General features: G+C 50.2%; 1 protein-coding gene across 1 annotated transcript; it reads left to right on the top strand.

The window, feature by feature from the left end:
- Positions 1-722: 722 nt before the first annotated feature.
- Positions 723-13,380, top strand: GAMT (guanidinoacetate N-methyltransferase). Its single transcript, XM_038771880.1, has 6 exons — positions 723-1,089; positions 6,546-6,691; positions 8,147-8,210; positions 10,454-10,521; positions 12,337-12,447; positions 12,960-13,380. Exons 1-6 carry the CDS (start codon positions 909-911, stop codon positions 13,098-13,100), a joined length of 711 nt encoding a protein of 236 aa, XP_038627808.1. The 5' UTR covers positions 723-908; the 3' UTR covers positions 13,101-13,380.
- Positions 13,381-14,334: the final 954 nt, after the last annotated feature.

Raw genomic sequence — 14,334 nt, 5'->3', positions numbered from 1 at the left:
TTGGTGATTGGATGTGTGGGGTGAATGAGAGAGCAGAGTCAAGGATGACATCAAGGTTGCAGGCTTGTGAGACGGGAAGGATGGTAGTGCCGTCTACAGTGACGGGAAAGTCAGGGAGAGAACAGGGTTTGGGAGGATGTCAGAGCTGGACTGGGCCATGCTGACTGGACTGATATATTCTCTAGACTATAAACTCATTGTAGGCAGGGAATTGGTCTGTTTGTTGTTGTATTGTACTCTTCCAAGTGCTTAGAACTCACCTATGTAGTTTTTGTGCCCGTGGAGCCGTCCCAGAGTCTGCTGTGTGACCTTGGGCAGGTCATGTCACTTCTCTGGGCCTCAGTTATCTCATCTGTAAAATGAGAATGAGAATTTGAGCCCCACATGGGACAGGAACACTGTGTCCCACCCGATTTGTTTGTACCCACCCCAGCCCTTATTCAATGCCTGGCACATAGTAAACGCTTAACAAATACCACAGTTATTATTATTATTATTATCCTGATGAGGAGATGATCTGGGAGAGTGAGAGAGAGATCTGCGGGAGTGGAGGGGAGGCAAGAAAGACATCCCAAAGAAAACCTGGGGCGTCTGCCTGGATGCATTTCTCCATGGCTAGCAGCAGATGTCCCTTTCCCCTTAAAAACCATCCCGCCTCTGTTTCTCCTCCCCCAGGCTGCACTGTGCATGCTCAAGATCGCCAGGCCAGATAAGGCCTTTTTCTCTCTCCCTCCCCCCAACCTTGTCCAGAAGCAACCTCTGTCCTGCGAGCCCCAGTTTGCAGGCTCAGCCTTCTGTCAGTGGTTGGTTAGAAAGCTCCCGGGCGGACCCCCCGACCCTCTGTCTTTCTAGCTCCTGCCGGACTGATTCCAGAAGAGGAATTGGAAGGAAAAGAAGCGGAGGGAGGCATGAGTACCGAGTCGATGCAGCCGATCTTCCTCCAGGGAGAGGATTGCAAGCCAGTCTGGAAGGAGGCCCAGGCAGGCTTCGATTCCAGCAATTGCCACCTGCAAATCCTGGGCAAGCCAGTGATGGAGCGCTGGGAAACACCATACATGCATTCTCTGGCTGCTGTGGCCTCCTCTAAAGGTAGCTCTCTCTCTCTCTCTCCCTCCCTCCCTCAATCAGTCCATCAATCAATGGGATTTATCGAGAGCTTATTGTGTGCAGAGCACTGGACTAAACCTCTACCCTCCCTCTCCCTCCGCCCGGCACCTGGAAGTTCAGCTCTTGGCCAACAGAGAACTCCGTGGTACTGTATCTCGTTGGCATGGGATGGGCAGGCTGGCAGTGCCAGGGCTAGAGGGGACGCGGAGGGAGGGCAAACCCATCTGGTGGTCTCCTTTCCAGATCCAATACTTTTTGGAGTACATAAACAAGCTCTTCAGGACCCTCACAGTTGGATGGGACGGGGCCCTATGGCTCTGATGATCGACCGAGTTGCTGTGCTTGAATGCAGCCAACATTTCCCCGGGGTGGAATGATAAGCAGCTTGCCGGCCCTCGGGGAGAACGCTCGTTCTCTGGAGCTGGGGGAATTGGGGGCGGGGAGGGAAAGAGAAAGTAAGGGGCCAGGAGAAGAAGTTCAAAAGCTTTGCGGGCCCCAAGTCCTTGGGAGTGCAAGGGTAGTGGCTGAATAACGGTAATAATTTGATGGCCTTTGTTAAGGGTTTACCGTGTACTAAGCACCGGGTCATCAGATCCGACCTGATCCCTGTCTCACACGGAGCTTACAGTCTATCTTATCCCCATTTTTGTAGAAGAGGAAACTGAGGCCCAGAGAAAAATGAATTGCCCAAGGTCACGAGTTAGGCCAGTAGTGAAGCTTGGGACTGAGCCCCTGGTGTGGAGACTCCTCCCCCACTCCCCCTACCAATAATAATAATAATTATAGTTTTGTTATGCGCTTAACTATATGCCAGGCACTGTACTTGTACTTCCCAAGCGCTTAGTACAGTGCTCTGCACACAGTGAGTGCTCAATAAATCATCATCAATCGTATTTATTGAGCACTTACTATGTGCAGAGCACTGTACTAAGCGCTTGGGAAGTACAAATTGGCAACATATAGAGACAGTCCCTACCCAACAGTGGGCTCACAGTCTAAAAGGGGGGAGACAGAGAACAAAACCAAACATACTAACAAAATAAAATAAATAGAATAGATATGTACAAGTAAAATAAATATGATTGATTGATTGTACTAAGCGCTGGGGTGGATCCAAGTAAATCAGGTTGGACAGAGTCCGTCCCCTGTGGGGCTCACAGTCACCACCTCCATTTTACAGATGAGGTCACTGAGGCCCAGAGAAGTGAAGTGACTTACCCAAGGCCACACAGCGGACAAGTGGCAGAGTCGGGATTAGAAGCAGCATGGCTCAGTGGAAAGAGCCCGGGCTTGGAAGTCAGAGGACATGGGTTCTCATCCCGGCTCCGCCAATTATCAGCTGTGTGACTTTGGGCAAGTCACTTCACTTCTCCGTGCCTCAGTGACCTCATCTGTAAAATGGGGATTAAGACTGTGAGCCCCACGTGGGACAACCTGATCACCTTATATCCTCCCCAGCGCTTAGAACAGTGCTTTGCACATAGTCAGTGCTTAACAAATGCCATCATTATGACCTTCTGACTCCTAGGCCCGTTTGTGCTCTGTCCACTATGCCATACTGCTTCTAGCCTGGGCGGGGTCGAAATTAAAAGCCCCGAGGCTGCTGGGCTGATTTCCCTCCCTTCCCCTATTGCCGACCCTTCAAATGAAACTAGAAGCAAAGTTCATCTGCATGCTTTTCACCCCTCTCTTCCATCAGAGTTAAGAATAAACTCAGTGTAAGAAGAGCCCGGCCCTTAGCTCTCAACACTTCTGTGTGACATGTCAGGGACAGCTGTGGCTGGGACTGGCTGGAGGCAGGGGAAGCTTGGTGCCCCCCGCCCCCCCCCTCCATGTCTCCTGGAGTCAATCACCATCCTGTCCTGAGCATTTGGGGGAGTCCAATAGAGTTAGTAGACATGATCCCCACCCTCGAGGAACTTGCACTCTAAGCTGGGAAAGGCAAACACTAAAATGCCTGGCACATTGCAAGTGCTTAACAAATACCACGATTATTGCTCTCTTCCTCCCTTCAAAGCCATACTGAGAGCTCACCTTCTCCAAGAGGCCTTCCCAGACTGAGCCCCCTTTATAATAATAATGATGGTATTTGTTAAGCGCTTACTATGTGCAAAGCACTGTTCTAAGCGCCGGGGAGGTTACAAGGTGATCAGGTTGTCCCACGGCGGGGGGGGGGGGGGGGGGGGGGGGGGGAGGGGGGGGGACTCACAGTTTTAATCCCTATTTTACGGATGAGATAACTGAGGCACAGAGAAGTTAGGTGACTTGCCCAAGGTCACACAGCAGGCATGTGGCGGAGCCGGGATTCGAACCCATGACCACTGAAAGCCCGGCCTCTTTCCACTGAGCCACGCAGCTTCTCTATCCTCTTCTCCTCCCCATCCCCCCACCCTACCTCCTTCCCCTCCCCACAGCACTTGTATATATATTTGTACAGATTTATTACTCTATTTATCTTACTTGTAAATATTTACTATTCTATTTATTTTGTTAATGATGTGCTTATAGCTTTAATTCTATTTGTTCTGACAACTTTGACACCTGTCTACATGTTTTGTTTTGTTGTCTGTCCCCCCCTTCTAGACTGTGATCCCGTTGTTGGGTAGGGACCGTCTCTATATCAATCAATCAATCGTATTTATTGAGCGCTTACTGTGTGCAGAGCACTGTACTAAGCGCTTGGGAAGTACAAGCGCTATAAGTCTCTATATGTTGCCAACTTGTACTTTCCAAGCGCTTAGTACAATGCTCTGCACACAGTAAGTGCTCAATAAATACGATTGAATGAATGAATGAATTATTAAAAATCAAAAGCAGGTAGGAGGAAGCTATTAGTGTGTCTTTCTATAAATGCAACAAGGAGGTGTGAGTGCCCAAGTGCTTAGGTGATGGGGTGGTGCTGAGGTGGCAGAAGGGAGGAAATTGAATGGGGAGAGGAGAGATTAATCAGAGAAGGCCTCCTGGAGGAGACAGGGTTTCAGACGGGGCTTGAAGGTGGGGAGAATAATGGTCTGCCAAATGTGAAGAGGAGAGAAGTTCCAGGCAGGAGGAAGGGTGTGAGTGAGAGGTCGGCAGTGAGAGAGATGAGAATGAGGCCTAGAGAGTAGGTTGGCTTGAGAGGAGCAAATTGGGTGATCTGGGTTGTAGTGGGAGAGGAGGGAGGTTAAGTAGTGGGAAATGAGCTGATTACCTTAAAGCCAGTGGTCAGTGGATTCTGTTTGGTATGATGAAGGATGGACAGCCATGGTAGGTTTTTGAGGAGTGGGGAGACATGCACAAAATGATGTTTTAGAAAAATGATCCTAGCAGCAGAGTTAAATACGGTCTGGAGAGGGGAGAGATTTGGGGGCAGAGAGGTCAGCAAGGAGGCTGATGTAGTAGCTGCATTAGAATATTCATTCATTCAATTGTATTTATTGAGCACTTACTGTGTGTAGAGCACGGTACTAAGCACTTGGAAAGTACAGTTCAGCAGCAGAGACAATCCCTACCCAACAACAGGCTCACAGTCTAGAAGTGGGGAGACAGACAACAAAACAAAACAAGTAGACAGGCATCAATAGCATCAATATAAATAGAGTTCATTCATTCATTCATTCAATCGTATTTATTGAGCGCTTACTGTGTGCAGAGCACTGTACTAAGTGCTTGGGAAGTACAAGTTGGCAACATATAGAGATGGTCCCTACCCAACAATGGGCTCACAGTCTAGAAGGGGGAGACAGACAACAAAACAAAACGTATTAAAAATAAAATAGAATAGTCATTAATAAAATAAATAGAATAATAAATATGTACAGATATACACAAGTGTTGTGGGGCGGGAAGGGGGATAGAGCAGAGGGAGGGAGTAGGGGCGATGGGGACGGGAGGAGAAGGAGAGGAAAAGGGGGGCTCAGACAAGTGCTTGGACCAGTGAGGTGGCAGTTGGGATGGAGAGAAAAGGGTGGATTTCTGGAGATGCTTTAAAGGAAGAACCAAAACGATTTGGTGATTGAATATGGGAATTGAAAAGGAGAAAGAGAAGCCAAGGATAACGCCAAGGTTGCAAGATTGAGAGACAAGGAGGATGGTGGTTGTGGTGGTGGTGGTGTCAACAGTCAACAGGAAAGTTAGCTGGAGGAGAGGATTTGGGAGGGAAGATGAGGAGCTCAGTTTTGGACAAATTGAACTTGGTGCCGAGAAATCTTGGAGGCTGGAGGAAATGTGAGATTGCAGAGAAGGAGAGGGGATGGGGCTAGTGAGACAGAGTTGGGAGTCATCCACGTTGGTTGAGTTGGTAGCTGGAGCTGTGAGAGTAGATGAGTTCCCCAAGGGAATGGGTGGGTATAAATGGAGAATGAAGGGGACCCAGAACTGAACCCTGAGGTAGTGGCAGTGGGAAGCAGAGGAAGAGCTAAAGAGTCTGAGGAGAAGGAGCAGCAAGGGAGGTAGGCATGTTCTAGTATCTTGACACCCATCGTGTTTTTGACTCAGGTCACTCTGATTCCTCCAGCTCCCCTCTCCTTTCTCAGAAGCAGTGATGTATTTCTTGGTAGCCTGGGTTCTTGTGGATTTGCCGAGTGGTGCTTTATGCTTCCTGTCTGCCTGGGGACCTGTTGCATCTCCTCCATCAAACCGTCAGCCCCTTGAGGGCAGGGACCATGTCTCCTCCTTCAGCCTCTCCTCCAAGAGGGAGAGCCAGTGGGACAGGGCTGGGGAGGATTGGGTCAGCTGCACAGAGCTAACAGGCCAGAGAGACCCAATCTGGAGTCTTCCAGGCTCACTCAGAAGCACTTTGGTCTTGGAGCCCTGGGGCGAGCAAGGCCGGGAATCCGGCCTAGACATATTGGCTGACTGCAGATTTAGAGGGCTAGTGCACTTTTTTTAAAATGGTATTTGTTAGGTGCTTACTATGTGCCTCTCACTGAACTAATTAGGTTGGACACAGTCCATGTCCCATATGGGGTTCACAGTCTTAGTCCCCATTTTACAAATGAGGGAACTGAGACACAGAGAAGTGAACCATCTTGCTCAAGGTCACAGAGCAAACCAGTGGCAGAGCCAGGATTAGAACCCAGGTCCTTCTGACTCCTAGGCCCTTGCTCTATCCACTAGGCCATGCTGTTTGGAGAAAGAGTTAGTGGGGAAACCTGTGTCCAGGACTACTTCTTTCCTAACCTGGCTAATAATGATGGCATTTATTAAGCGCTTACTATTGCCAAGCACTGTTCTAGAGGGAGGGGGAGTGCTAGGAGGAGAAGCAGAGCTAGTGTAGGAGGAATAGGAAATTGTCGGGTGCAGTGAGGGGTGTCCAGAGAGGCCTCGCCTTCTGGTTTGGATGGAGGAGGCGGAGATGAGATGAGAGGGAGTTTGGGTAGGAAAGGGGCGGTGGGTCTGGGGTTGCGTCCTAGGCGCCTTCCCCCCCGCCCCCCGGCTCATGTCCTTCCATCACACAGGGGGCCGGGTGCTGGAGGTTGGCTTTGGCCTGGCCATCGCAGCCAGCAAGGTGGAAGAGGCCGATATCAAGGAGCACTGGATCATTGAGTGCAACGAAGACGTCTTCCAGCGGCTGAAAGCCTGGGCTTCACAGCAGCCCCACAAGGTATGATAAATAGCTAGGACGCTGGGCATGGAGTGTGTGGTGGTCTAGTTCCCAACTATGAGAAATCCAAAAGGCATTCAAGTGTCGTTTTCCTCCTTTACAGACACCTGGGTCCTTTATCTCTAGCAGGACAGCGTGGGGCACGAGGATCTCTTCTTCCTTGTGACCCTGGGATCCGGTCTCAAGTGGAGGGGGCAGGCAGGGGCAGGCTGTCTGACTTCCCCCCACAGAGCTGAAGAATGGACATGGTGTCAACAGGATAGGACTTTGTACCCGGCTCTCTGGGCCTGTGGGAGTAAATACCCTCAATGGCTGACCCTGACACTCTCCCAAGGGCCACCGATGACTATCTGCTCTCCCGATGCCCAACCCACGGCACTCAGCCCCATTCCCCACCTCCACCCACAGCTGCCCAGCCTAGAGATATATAAGAGCTTGTGGGGGACAGTCAGGGTCAGAACTTGCTGAGGTTAGGCTAGGGGGACCTCGGAGACTATCATCAGATACCACCAATCCCTCCCCTTGCTACAAATCTGCATTACATGTCTATACTGGACAAAAAGAACTTGAACAGACTCTACCCAAAGCCTGACAGATGGAGCATTGTTTCTTTTTTTTAAATGCTATTTAAGTGCTTACTATGTGCCAGGTACCATACTAAGTGTTGGGGTCAATACAAGATAATCAGTTTGGACACAGTCTTATTCTCCATTTTACAGATAAGGTCATTTGGGACTAACCCCCAGGGAAGAAGTGATAAACCTATTTCCCAATCTCAGTCAGCTCTTTTTCAAGGAGCCTTGTTCTGGCAGGGGAAGAGAAGGGGGAGGGGACACGGAGAGGCAGTCTCCTTGCTTCTCCCAAACTTGGTGGTCACCGCTATCCTCAGGAAAGGTACAGCAAGCATCCCATGAGACAGGCAACGATGCTAAGACCTGGGTGGATGGATCTGAAATAACCAGCCCACAGCTAGGACACATGAAGCCTATTGTTCATTCAGTTGTAGTTCATTTGGTTGTATTTTTGAATGCTTATTATGTGCAGAGCACTGTACTAAGTGCTTGGGAGCGTACAGTATAACAATAAATAGACATGTTCCCTGCCTACAATGAGCTTATGGTCTAGAGGGATGGGCTTTAGGTGGGTTTGGGGAGAGAGGGAGGGCAAAGGGGAAAGAGAATAGAGGAGAGAGGTTGGGCTGGGGGAGAGGGAAGAGATGGTGGGGAGAGGCCCAGGGAGACACCAATCTGGGGATGGGGGAAGAATGGACATGAATGGAGAGGAGAATGGGGTGGGACTCAGACCCAGGCTTACCCCCCCACCCCAAGGTCCCACCTGGGAGTTAAATCCACATTTGGTGACCCTGGTGCCTGATTCCCAGAGGCCTGGGGCAGAGCAGAAAGCATTAACCCTTTCCCCCTTCCCCCCTCTCACATCTACTCTCCTGGCTCCAAGGTCGTTCCCTTGAAAGGACTATGGGAAGAGGTGGTGCCCACGCTGCCTGATGGACATTTTGACGGTAGGGAAAGGAACCCCGGACAGGGAGGGGCCAGATGGAGACCTCCGCAGGAGAGGCTGGAATCTGGTCCCGGGAAACATGTGGCCCACTGGGGACAGGGGAGTCTTCTCCAAGTCCCAGTACATCAGGGCGAGGGGACATTCACCCCTTGGAGCGGGGCAGGTTCAGAAGGAAACAGTTCTGGACCCTGCAGGAAAGATGAGCAGGAGGAATTTGTCCCCCAGGTCTGTTGGCAGCAGAAAATACCAGCGGGTTTGAAATGGGTTGGGTGGATTCATGGACAAACGATGATCCATAATGGATTACTAGAGGGGAAGTTGGGAGCATTCAGTGGCCCATCGCTAGCCACGAGGACTCGTGTCCAGGAGGGCTACCGCCACCTGGTTGTACCAAGCATCCTGCTGCCGCTGACGGTCATGGGCTGGGTGGTCTGTGGGGCTGAGCCAGGATCGGCACTGTGCGGTTGGCATCATCGGTGAAGGTCGGGAAAGTTTCTTTGCGCTTTAATTAGTAGGGACCCTGCTGGGGGTGGGGGTCGGGTGTGTGTTGTGTGTGTGTGTTTAATGGTATTTGCAAAGTGCTTCCTATGTGCCAAGCACTGGGATAGATACAAGATAATCAGGTTGGACACATGGGGATCACAGTCTTAATTCCCATCTTACAGATGAGACAACTGAGGTATAAAGAAGTGAAGTGACTTGCCCAACGTCGCCCAGTGGACCTGTGATGTTGCTGGGATTAATAATAATAATAATAATAGTGGGGTTTTTTTAAGTGCTTATTATGTGCGAAGCACTGTTCTAAGTGCTTGGGGGAATACAAGGTGATCAGGTTGTCCCACATGGGGCTCACAGTCTTAATCTCCATGTTACAGATGAGGTAACTGAGGCACAGAGAAGTTAAGTGACTTGCCCAAGGTCACACAGCTGGCAAGTGGCAGAGCTGGGATTTGAACCCATGGGATTCAAACCCATGACCGGACTCCCAAGCCTGTGCTCTTTCCACTGAGGCACACTGATTAGAACCTAGGTCCTTTGGTTCCCAGGCCCAGGCTCTTTCCACTAATAATAATAGTAATAATTATGGCATTTGTTCAGCACTATGTTCCAGGCACTGTACTATGTGCTGGGGTGGATACAAGCAAATCGTGTTGGACACAGTCCCTGTCCCATATGGGGCTCACAGTCTCAATCCTACATCTCAGTACAGATGTACTGAGGCACAACGAAGTGAAGTGATTTGTCCAAGGTCACACAGCAAAATGCCCGTGCTCTATCCACTATGCCACACTTCTTCACTTGCTCCCTCACCCCAGAGGGGACAAGCTTCCCTTACCCTGGTGCTTACAGATGAGGTAACTGAGGCACAGAGAAGTTAAGTGACTTGCCCAAAGTCACACAGCTGACAGTTGGCAGAGCCGGGATTTGAACCCATGACCTCTGACTCCAAAGCCCGTGCACTTTCCACTGAGCCATGCTGCTTCTAATCTGGTTGAACACAATCCCTGTCCCCTGTGGGGCCCACAGTCTTAATCCTCATTTTGCAGATGAGGTAACTGAGGCCCAAAGAAGTGAAGCGATTTGCCCAAGATCCCAAAGTAGACAAGCAGTGGAGCCGGGATTGGAACTCGGATCCTTCTGACTCTCAGGCCCAGGCTCTATCCACTAGGCTGTGCTGCTTCCTCTCTACTCTCCTTCTGCTGGTAATGAGGAACATGACCACATACGGACGTGCTCTTGGGGGCAGAGTCCTGAAGGGAGGTGCACTGTCAGATGGTTGGGCCATCAGCTTCCAGATGTTGGGCTCCCAGACCTGCTTTTCATGGCTCCAGGATCTCTGGGCTGGCCCCTTTCTCAGCTTTAATGGGCTAGGAAGGGTGCGTTGTGTTGAGTGTCTTGTTAGTGTTCTGCACACACACTCATCCTCAGGCTTAGCCATCTATGATCCCCATCTGGGGAGTGACCCCGAGGTATTGACAACCCCGGCGTGGAGACAACAGGCACCCTTGGTTTGGGTGCTGATGCTCTGGCTGTGGACAGGGATGGGGGTGGGGCCATTTGGGAGAGTCTAGGAGGCTGAAGGGTCATGTTTCCAGTTACTGTCATTCCCTTTGCTAAACTGGGATTGTTCAGCCTTGGGTCCAGGCAGAAGGGCTGAGAACATCGGCTTTCCTAGGAACAGAGTGAGCTTGCTCGCACCCACCAGACTTGTGTCCTGGAGCTAATGCACTTTCCCCTGAACAGGAATTCTCTATGACACCTATCCGCTCTCAGAAGAGACCTGGCATACTCACCAGTTCAACTTCATCAAGGTAAGGTGGCTACCCTGCCTCTCCCAGCCCCTAGCTGGGAGCTTTCAGTACAGATCCCGAGGCCCCTTCCTGAAATGCCACCTCTGCCAGGAGGCCTTCCGTTATTCATTTCCCTCGCCTTCCCAGTCGTAACATCCCTGTAGTCACCCTCATGGATTTTTTGATATTGCTATTAATTTGTTTTTCTTAGTTGTATCTAGTCTCTTTCAACCATGATTTATTTATCCATTTATGTTTCCTGTCTCCCTCTATTAAATTTCAAATTTTTGAGGGCAGGAATCAAGTCTTTACTTCTGTTTTCCAAGCACTCGGTACAGTGCTTGGCACTCAGTAGGCACCCAAGACTGTATTCATTTGCCCAACACGCTTCCATTCTATACCGATGATGATAATGATGGGCCAGGCCCCAGACAACAAAAATGGAAAATATCCTCACTGTCACTTTCGCAGGAGAAAGGTGCTAGTGTCTCTGCCTGTGAGTTCAGTGGGGCTAGGACCCCAGCCCGTTGTTGGGTAGGGACCGTCTCTATAGGTTGCCGACTTGTACGTCCCAAGCGCTTAGTACAGTGCTCTGCACACAGTAAGTGCTTAATAAATACGATTGAATGAATGCCAGTGAGCAAGGCAGTAGGTAGTTGGATTGTGCTCAGTAAATACGATTGAATGAATGAATTCTTTTGTGGCTGTCAGTCGGTAAAGCTGTCCATTGGACAGACACTAATCCTCTTTCCTCCCCTTTTCTCTCTCCCTTCTTCCCCCTCCTCTGGACCACCTCAGCTACATCTTTTCCTCTTCTCCCCTCGACTTTGCTGACACCACCACTCTCCCTGTCTCACCAGTCAGCAACCTTGGTATTATCCTTGATTCCTTCCTTTCCTTCAACCCACAGTCAGTCACCAAATCCCATTGGTTCTGTCTTCACAACATCTCCAGAATCCACCACTTTTTTTCCATTCAAACTGTCATCACGCTGGTGCAGGCACTTGTCGTATCCCATCTAGACTGCTGCATCAGCCTCTTCACTGATCTCCCTGCTTCCAGCCTCACCTCTCTCCAGTCCATACTTCACTCTGCTTCCCAGATTGCTTTACTAAAAAAAGTTCTACTCACATCTCCCCATTCCTCCAAAGCTCCAAAGGTTGTCAATTCCTCTCTGCATCAAACAGAAACCCCTCACCATTGGCTTTAAAGCAATCAGCTCTCTCTCTCCTACCTATCCTCATTCCTCTTCCACTGCAACCCAGGCCCTACATTTCATTCCTCTAAAATCTACCTACTTACTTATGCCAGGCACTGTACTAAGCACTGGGGTGGATACAAGTTAATCAGGTCGGACACGGTCCCTGTCCCACATGGGGCTCACACTCAATCCCCATTTTACAGATGAGGTAACAGACACCGAGAAGTTAACTGACTTGCCCAAAGTATCACAGCAGATATCTGGCAGAGCTGGGATCCACTAAGCCACACTGCACTACTCCAGGAAGCTTCTCTGACTAATCTCATGTCCCCACCCTATTATACCCCTTTCTTGGGTCATCTAGGCACTTGAGTTTGTGGGAACTCATCTTACCATCACAGCATTTACGTACCCAACTTTAAACTCTATTCCTCGCCCTACCTCGCTCCGCTGCTAGACTGTAAGTTCCTTGAAGGGCAGGGATCATTATCTACTTATGCTCTCATACATCCAAGCCCTCAGTATAGCGTTCTGCACGCAGTAAGCATTTCATAAAGGCCACTGATTGATTTTCCTCTCCCAGAAGGTCAGGGCAACTAGTTCTGACCATCTGGCCCTCTCATGTCCCCTCTCAGAATCACGCCTTCCGCCTGCTGAAACCCGGTGGGGTTCTCACCTACTGTAACCTGACATCCTGGGGAGAGCTGCTCAAATCTCAGTACAAGGACATCGAGAAGATGTTTGAGGTACGGTCAGCTGAGACTGCAACCCAGCCCCCTCTCCACCTCCCTGCTAGACAAACAGTAGTGGTCAGGGGTGGGTGGAAAGAGGCTAGAGTGGACAGGACAACTCTGACCGTGGTCTGGAATGGCAGCTGGGTCTGATTGAGGGCATAAATGCACCTGAGCAGATGCCCTGATGTGGGCATATTCGTGCCCTATTCACCACATCATACGTTCCTTCTCCCCATGGTGCCCATAGTAGAGGACGGTGCCCTGTGATCTGGTTGGCTACTACGAGGGGAGTCAGGAGACTTGGGTTATCTAGTCCTGTCTCTGCCTGCTGGAGGGCCCTTTAAAAATTCCTCATGTGTAAAATGGGGCTAATCTAACCTCTCCTCTCAGCAGGATGGTGTGAGGACAAAAATTAACTGATGGGTAAAAAGCATTCTACAACTCCAAGAGATTATTAACCTCTGGACTAGACCTCGGGTTGTGTGCACGAAACCTAAGGAGTTGGGTTATTTGTTCTCCCCCAGGACACCCAGATGGCAGCCCTGGTGGAGGCGGGGTTCAAGAAGGAGAATATCAGCACAACAGTGATGGACCTCATCCCTCCAGCTGACTGCCGCTACTACTCCTTCCCCAAGATGATCACCCCCATTATCATCAAACAGTGACAGCCTTCCACCCCTCCCCACAAACCCCCTTAATCCACTCCAAGGCCTCCGAAGAAAGGTGGGGAAGGGAGGTGAATTTCCAATTTGTTTCCAATCACTACTAATCATCCCCCTGCCCCGTCCCTGCTTCCTCCACCCATCCAAGCTGAGAGGGGAGGTCATTGAGGCCTGAGGCAGGCCAACTGTTTCTAGTCTGGATTTTCCCACCCCCACTGGTTTCTAGTCACATGGTGACTGGGAAAAGAAGGGGTAGTGGGTTGAGTGCCAGCTCTGCTTGCTGTGCCTCTCACTGTCATCCTTTGGAAAGAAAGTCATCTTGCCTGTTTCTCAGATGTGCAAGATGGCTTTGCACTCTTCTAGACTGAGCCCACTGTTGGGTAGGGACTGTCTCTATATGTTGCCAATTTGTACTTCCCAAGTGCTTAGTACAGTGCTCTGCACACAGTAAGTGCTCAATACGATTGATTGATTATGTGGGGGGCCCACAGAAGCAGGCGGGCAATGAATACCCCCAAATCTGACGGTCTAGCAGCCAGAACCCGTAGGCTCCTAAGTAGAACTTGCTCTGAAGAAAGGAAAAAGAGGTTGCACCCTTCACTGCCCCTCCCCCATAGCTTTACTTTAATCTACTGCTCTCTGAGCCAAATGTTTGTTTGAAAGTCTTAACTTTTAGCACAATCAGAAAAATAAACCCGGAGACTTTGTTGGGAGGTATAAAGTCCAGGTGAATGACTACTCCCCCCCCCCCCGCCCATGTCCCAGTGAAATCTGGGATCCGGATGTGGAGGACTCTGTTCTCTTTCCCGGCTGTGTAGAAGCTTAAAGGGGCCCTGCCAAGTCCCTCTTGGAAGCTGTTGATTTCCTCCTTTTGGGGTGGCTAAATCTGGGAAAGAGGAGAACATATTAAGGAATGTTTATGGGTGTTTTCTAGCCTCTTGATTTTCTGGTTCCTGAGACCATGGGGAGCCACAGCATTGGCATTCTTTCAGGAATGGCCCGTATCTAGATTTTGTTGGCTCCTTCCCTCCACTGCTGGTTATCTAGTTCATGTCTTGACATGGCAGCAGGGGGCATGAAAGAATTGGGCAGAGGCCAGTGACATTGGGGTTTGTATCACCTCCCTCCCACTCCCTGCCAGAAGAGGAAAAAAGCCCTTGCTAGATTTCCTCCAGGGGCATTTTCTTTTCCTCAGCCCTTGAAGCATGCCATTCCTAGGTCAGTCTAGTCCAGGACT

Source organism: Tachyglossus aculeatus, chromosome X1 (genome assembly GCF_015852505.1).
Source record: "Tachyglossus aculeatus isolate mTacAcu1 chromosome X1, mTacAcu1.pri, whole genome shotgun sequence".
Taxonomy (NCBI): domain Eukaryota; kingdom Metazoa; phylum Chordata; class Mammalia; order Monotremata; family Tachyglossidae; genus Tachyglossus; species Tachyglossus aculeatus.
Note: the sequence above shows the minus strand (reverse complement) of the source record. Positions and strands in the feature narration are given on the sequence as shown.

Coding starts and splice junctions, on each gene's coding strand:
- GAMT (XM_038771880.1), top strand. CDS start 909: ATGAGTACCGAGTCGATGCAGCCGATCTTCCTCCAGGGAGAGGATTGC. Junction 1,090..6,545: donor TGCTGTGGCCTCCTCTAAAG/GTAGCTCTCTCT, acceptor TCCATCACACAG/GGGGCCGGGTGCTGGAGGTT. Junction 10,522..12,336: donor ACCAGTTCAACTTCATCAAG/GTAAGGTGGCTA, acceptor GTCCCCTCTCAG/AATCACGCCTTCCGCCTGCT.